Source organism: Juglans microcarpa x Juglans regia, chromosome 2S (genome assembly GCF_004785595.1).
Source record: "Juglans microcarpa x Juglans regia isolate MS1-56 chromosome 2S, Jm3101_v1.0, whole genome shotgun sequence".
Lineage (NCBI taxonomy): Eukaryota > Viridiplantae > Streptophyta > Magnoliopsida > Fagales > Juglandaceae > Juglans > Juglans microcarpa x Juglans regia.
This window is the reverse complement of record NC_054597.1, coordinates 2,206,964-2,214,000: the sequence shown is the minus strand read 5'-3', so window position 1 is coordinate 2,214,000 and position 7,037 is coordinate 2,206,964. Positions and strand designations below refer to the sequence as shown.

Below are 7,037 nucleotides of genomic sequence, written 5' to 3'. Positions count from 1 at the left end.
AGAATTATTCGATCGCGCGGTAGTCAATTCACAAGGGTCTTGATAAGAGGACCCTCCCAACCCTCCAAAAATAATGCCCACTTGCACAGCACAGAAGCATGGTGATGAAAGTGATCCATCATAGATTTTCAACCCTTATAGACTGTTAGAGGGAATCACAGCCCTCCACCACGCTCAGATTGGGTATGCATTATACGGAAACTTCTTATTAGGTTGGGACCAGTCACAGTTTTCGTACATCAGCAGACACAGACCAGTGCCAGAAGCTCAATTGCATCTAATTGGGATTTTACAATTTTAATCTGAGATATTTAATACAAGTTCAGACACTATATTTTATTTTATTTAATTAAATATTCTTCGTATTAAACATCCAACAACAAATATATATATATATATATATATATTCTTACATATTTACCAAAATTTTCGCCAATCATAACCTCGATTGGCAATGTTGAACTAAATAGTAAATACACGTCGTCATGAAGCTCAAGCCTAACCAGGTTTCCTATATTTTATGGTAGATAAATATTTTCATTTTCACTTTGAAACGAATAAAAAATTCTTTTGTCCTCTACAGTTATGACAGAAAACAAATCAGCAATAAATTTAGAGCCGTACAAATCTCAGCAGCACTTCAACTCTCAAATTTCTGACCGGTTTCAATTTTTTTCTTCCGTTCCTTGAGAAGATTAACATGAGCCTGCTTTCGTTTTTTGCCAATCTGGAGAGTCAGAGAGAGAGAGAGAGAGAGATTAGTAATATAGTCAAACCCCAGAAGAGAATATTATCAAACTTGAATGATGCTACTTATGATTGCATACGAAAATTAGAGGTAAAAGAGCCTTTGACAGCCGAATACAATCCACTAATGATGAAACATCAGGCTAAAAGAATAAAACCCATCACCTAGAAAATTAAAAGAACATGTGGGTTCTGACTCATCGACTAAGACCGTATCAACAACTAAATGACCACAAGTAAATATATCTAATAAGCAAATAACCCAAGGATGTGTATATCACTTGGCATCAAAAACTATCTTTAGGAGAGCTACGACTATATTACACTGACACTTGAAAGACCACAGTAAATATATCTATGAAACAATCTTAACAAAAAAGTTCCGTAAAAATTTACAGCAGGATTACAATAGCTTTCGGTATTTTTACAAGCTTACAACTTAATTATACCATATTTAATCGACAAGTAATGATTCTAGCCTGTGAAGGAAAACAATGGAGAAACAAGTTCGGTATCCACCTGCTTGCATGAACATCCCCAGCTTTTAAAACCCAGAAAAACTCTTGAGTAAACTAAACAGCAAGATATTCTATCCACGACAAAACATATACGAAGAATGAGTGAACAGCATGTAGATGCTTGGCTACGAAATGACAAGAACTGATGTTAACCATGGACATCTTAACAAAATATCGGATCACTTCTCAAGAAATCAAAGATAGAAAGCTCCCCCCCCCCCCCCGCCCCAAAAAAAAAAAAAACAAAAGGAAAACAATAAAAACAGCATAATTGATAAATTTACCTCCATGGCTTCATAAAGCTTCCTCTTATTACGTGACATCACAACCTTTGACATGTTTGAGTGATCCTGGACAATCCTATGTATATCAGGCTCGGATTCTTCCCTAGCCTCCATCTCTTTAGAAGTCTGCTTATTGTCCTGACCAGTTGAAGAAGACTGGAGACCATCAACTTCCACTTTCAATTCATCAAGATAACGATTCTGCTCAAGAGTCATCTGCATCCATTCAAAATTTGTTAATGACAATATGGATGGAGTTATGAACATGCCATGAAAATGAAGATATAAAATACCATCACATTTTATATAATATGCGTTCCTGTATGCAGTTTTCTACCTTGCGCTTTCTCTCAGCAGCTTTATTGGCTGCTGCCCGATCAATTACACCTTCAACCAATAACTTCTGAGGATCTTCCAAATCTTCTTTTCCCACACCCGGTAATGGAAGGACTTCGTTTCTAGCAGCAGCCTGCAATCGTTTTATGGTCTCCGCATACTCAGGAACATAACCTTCCGCCTCATTGTCAACAAAAGGTGATAAGTGCGGTGGAGGAACCCTATTGACATGTATCAATAAGTCAAAACATTAATACTATGGTGATAGATGTGCACCAACTTTCACCTTAGAAGTTAGAAGGAACCACATCGATCTTGAATGACATAAATATGTCATTTCTTGCTGTTGACAATAGCAAACATGGAGGTCCACAAAAAACATTTCTCAATAAATATGTTTGTGCGCAGAATATTTCTGATCAATCACTTACATTAGGGACTTGAAAAATTACCTTCCCACCAAATAATTCTCGGTTGGCAAAATTATGCGAGCATTTACACAATCATACACCCATTGTGGCTGCACATATTCTCTGGAGAGGAATTTATGACCTTGAATTGGTCGGTCAACAATCTGTATAAAAAAGAAATCACTCAGAAATGATCTAACAATTTTTCAAAAAAAATAAAAAATAAAACATGAAACAATAAATCCATGTATGTAGGTATTGATCTGTTAACGTGCTATCTCCTACATAACGAGTTTAATGGCAAACCTGATGAGTAATGCTCTGATCAGCTTCCTTAAATGGAGCCCCCTCTCCCTCCCAGGAAATGACACCACCAAAAGCAGGAATGACAAAAAGCAATGACTCTCTGGGAACCTGAACGTAACAAATTTAATTTATAAAAAGAGAGGATAAACAACTGATTGCATCTCTAATCTTCGTCACCTCTTCAGAGGGTTTTTACACAAACACCCACCCCTTTGGAGTAAAAATCACTAAAGTCAGCAGACTGAAAAAAGGTGTGAGCAAGAAGATTCTACCACTGAGGTCCCTTTTATGTCTTTGTAGCAGCAGCCATTAAGTGCCTTTTATACCTAAAGGTCACTCTAATAGATCTTATCTTGGACAAAAATCCAATATCTCATAAGGTCAATAACAAGAAATTGATCTCACCTCACGACTCAAGAAGAATTTCAGACTCTTGAAGAGTTTTTTACACTCCCTTGTGTCTTCATCTTCTTCATCCTCACCAGCAACATCTTCAGCAAGGCGCATCAGCGCACCAGGTTCATTAAAAGGAAGTTGGTATTGAAGTTGAGCTAGTCTTAGATCAGACTCATCAGGTTGTGTCCCCTTCTGTTGGGTCTCAACTTGCTCAGATCCTGACATGGTAGTAGCTTGAGGATCCACCACAGAAGTCCTAGAGTTCGCATCAATGTATCTTGACAACGCATAGAGATCTGCATCGGTAAGAAAGTACTAAATTACATGTTTAATTAATAAACGGCCTAAAGAATAACCACCCACCAAAACTACAAATATAGAATTTCAGCACACAGCTTCAAGATGCCAAAATATTTTTTTTTTTGTAAATACAAAAAAGAAGAAGAAAAAGAAGAAGCCAAAATCCCTGGTTGAGAACTTGGAAATCTCCATCCAGAATAGCGAAAACCATACCTGATGCTAAGGCTTCCAGTCGAGGATCAAGAATGGGTGGATACTTCACATTTATTGAATGATAAAGGTGATAATTAGCAAAGGTGAGAAGAGTCTGCACCCACAAAAAATAAGTACATTCGATATTATGAAAACTTGCTTCCCTTGTAAGTGCAAAATAATGGCATGAACAACAAATAAAAAAAGAACCACCATAAATTAACCTCATAAACTTCCAGAAAAGTTAGCATGACATTGAAGTCAACATCATCCTCGGGCAAAACTTGCTGCAACGCATGAGGGGTCAACCATGTGACCTTTTGACCTTCAACCTCGGCCTTCAAGGACAAACAGCACAAAGATGTCGAGAAAATAAATAAAAATAATTTCCATATGCCGGCCCAGTAAAAATTTATAGTAAATAATAAATGGTTGCGGTACCTGATAGTATATGCCTTTCACAGATATGAATACTTTTCGTAATTTTTGAACACGAGAGATGTATGCTTGCCATTCATGACTCAATCTGGAAAATAAACCGTGATTTACCACAGATAAGTGCTCACAAGATGATATGCCTGTATTTAAAGTCATCTAACCACTCGTACTTTTTTGTGGATGGAAAACTAGCATATATCTGACACCATTTCACCTCTTTCTATAAAAAAGAAGCATCTACCTTCGACAATTATGAATACGGTCCACTTCCAGTTTCTCCCTCTCCAATGCAGGTAATGCTGCAAAAAGATGCACCATCGTGAGACAGTCATCCAAATCTCTCAGTGCGTCAACGAACTTTGGGTACCTACAATCCAAGCATTATGACAGCAAATATGAGAGGTTTTTCATCGGCAGCAAGCGACTGGCATCATATCTTTCCAAGCCAATGGATGGTTTAACAAACCTCTCCCGAATAATTCTATCTAGGGTATAAGTAGGTATGCGGGTTCGCAAACGGTTGGCAAGATCTGGGTTCTTCTTTGACTCAGCTTTCTTGATCTTCTTCTCATAAGCCCTCTTATCTCTAAATATCTCGAGTAAAGGTTCATGCTGCAGGAATGCAACATCCTTCACATGATAATAAGTGTGATGATTTCCTTTCACCTTCTTCTTTGGCTCCCGAGGGAATACACCCTTGAGAATGCATAGTCTCCTACAATTTTCAAGCAATTGATGAGTTTATATTCCCAGTCAAATGCCCCTTTCCAACAAAAAGTGACAATAATCTAACTTTGTTTAACGGCTCAAACAAACATACAGAACAGCACAGACTGAGGATAGAAGTTACATTCAGCTTTTGGCCTAATATGAATTGCCCTAATACTATCAAGCCTAAAACACAAGCTAAAAACTCAGAGAAAAGTTGCATTAGTGCTTATTAACATAATGCATGAATTTTGTTTGGCATCATCCACCAGCTAAATTCTTAATAAGAATTACTCAAATTATCCAAAGCCAGAGCCCATATCCCAAAAGGATGGCTATTATGCTTGCAGAAATAGTACACAGCTAAACTCTACTAAAATAATTGGAGAATACGTTACTTGATGATTTCAAATCAGCCAAATCGAATGAAATCCAACTCAAATTTACACACAGAAAAAGGTATGTATTCATGATCATTTTCCTAGCATACCAACCTAAATACATAAACTCAATGTTTTAGCTAAACACACATACACACATCTTTATGAGCGAGAGAGGGACCTGAAAAGGGGAAGAGTGACTTGAAGATGTTTGACTGCCTGCGACCTAGTGATGTACCTAGCAGCGTTTCCTTCCTTTTTCTTTCCCTGGAAAAAAGGAGAGAGAAAGTACAAAATAGTACTAAAATTGAAATTTCCATTCCCATATTGATCATAGGTTACCGAAAGCAACGCGGTGGAGAGTTAGAACTTACGGGAGGCCTGTAGTGTTTTGCCATTGTTACAAGCCAGCTGAGCCTTTGAGAGAGGTGAATGGAGGCTTGAGGAAAGAGGAAAGGTGTGTGAACAGAGACGTATAAATTAGGGTTTAAGAACTAGGCGGAAGTTGTGCAGCTTATATTCGGCTGGGCAAAAATTATGCTTATCATCTCGGCTATCAACAAATATCACTATTTTATTTAAACATATATATTATTGTGTAAATTTATATTTAAATAAAATAATAAAAATAATAAATTATATAATGGTGTATGATGTGAAGATAATAAATATAATTTATCTTCGGTTAAGTACTGCAGGTTTAAAAATATTGGTTTTGTTGCTCATTATCTCACACATCACACACCACACTTGTTTTTATTTTTATTTTGTGTTTTAATTTTACTAAATTTATTGAATTCTTCTACTTATCATTCATATATAACATTTTTGCTAAGGAAAAAAAAAAAAAAAGGTAAAAAATCTTATGTGGTATGTGATGTGGGGATAATAAGTGAAATTTTTCTAACATTATAATCATTCTACTCATCATCCCACTTTATTTTTTTTATTATTCTTGTTAAATTAAATGAATTATTCTGTTCATCATCCATACACTACACATTTAGTAAAGAAAAAAAATGTGTAGTGTGTGATATAGAGATGATGAATATAATTTTTCTTAAAACTATAGTTAAAATTGCCATGGTCCAATTATAACAATCGTATTTAAATAAAGAAAAATGATATTTACAGTTTTAATATGTGAAATGCATTTTTTTAACTAGTATGTAAATTTGGAACTCACATAAAAAATATATTTTTTTAATGACAAACCCTACTATTTCTCAAAGGAAGTTCACAAAACTTATACATTTTAATATTATATCTAACAATATTACTCGATAAGGAAACCATATTAATAAATTATTTTTTACAATTGGATAATATTTGTATATAATTCTTGTACCAATTTGATAGCTTAAACTTTTATGACTTAAACATTAATTTTTGAATTTTTTCAATCTATATTTTTACATATTTAGTGGCATCCGATCATTAGTGTTTACCTGTCATTTGAATGAGTTGTTAATGATATACTAACGAAAAGATTGATATAATCAAAATTGAAAGCACTATAATTAATAAATTTAAAATTAGATTATAAATTTAAATTTGTTTAGTAGAAAAACCATATGAGCAAGCTTAATTATTAAATGAGCCATTTATGAATATATGATTATGATTAAGTATTAAACTATATAACTAGTGTGTGTATGTACTATATATCATTTATAAAAGCTCAAAATGTTTTGTTAAAATTTATAAATAAAGTTATAACATGGGATATAAAAATACATTTTGTAGAAAATAAATAGAATGTGAATAAATTAAAATTCATTCAAATAAAAAATAAATTATTTGTGAACATAAAATATATCTTGATGATAAAATTGAGATTTATTTATATTCGAATAAAAGTTAAACGAATAAATTTTGATCAACTACTATACTCGTAGGTAACAAATTGAATTCTATGCGTTCTAACGTGCGACGGTGCATGGTGTCCGAATCAAATCCGGATGGTTTTTGTCGTCGTCAGCTTCCCTGCAGCACTCCAAGTCTCCAAGTCAATCTGGGCCG

The 7,037-nt window shown here is 34.6% G+C and overlaps 1 protein-coding gene across 1 annotated transcript; it reads right to left on the bottom strand.

Moving 5' to 3' along the window:
• Positions 1 to 365: 365 nt before the first annotated feature.
• LOC121253252 (pescadillo homolog) lies at positions 366 to 5,506 on the bottom strand. Its single transcript, XM_041153244.1, has 13 exons — positions 5,390 to 5,506; positions 5,197 to 5,282; positions 4,394 to 4,642; positions 4,169 to 4,294; positions 3,931 to 4,015; positions 3,714 to 3,827; positions 3,511 to 3,604; positions 3,007 to 3,293; positions 2,602 to 2,709; positions 2,338 to 2,459; positions 1,887 to 2,106; positions 1,550 to 1,765; positions 366 to 727 (listed from the first exon to the last, which is right to left on the bottom strand). Exons 1-13 carry the CDS (start codon positions 5,411 to 5,413, stop codon positions 641 to 643), a joined length of 1,818 nt encoding a protein of 605 aa, XP_041009178.1. The 5' UTR covers positions 5,414 to 5,506; the 3' UTR covers positions 366 to 640.
• Between the last annotated feature and the right edge of the window lie 1,531 nt (positions 5,507 to 7,037).

Excerpts from the sequence above, each read along its gene's own strand:
- LOC121253252 (XM_041153244.1), bottom strand. The coding sequence starts at position 5,413 with ATGGCAAAACACTACAGGCCTCCC. Across the intron at positions 2,460-2,601 it reads ATCAGAGCATTACTCATCAG|ATTGTTGACCGACCAATTCA; the intron begins GTTTGCCATTAA and ends TTTTTTATACAG. Across the intron at positions 728-1,549 it reads AGCTTTATGAAGCCATGGAG|ATTGGCAAAAAACGAAAGCA; the intron begins GTAAATTTATCA and ends CTGACTCTCCAG.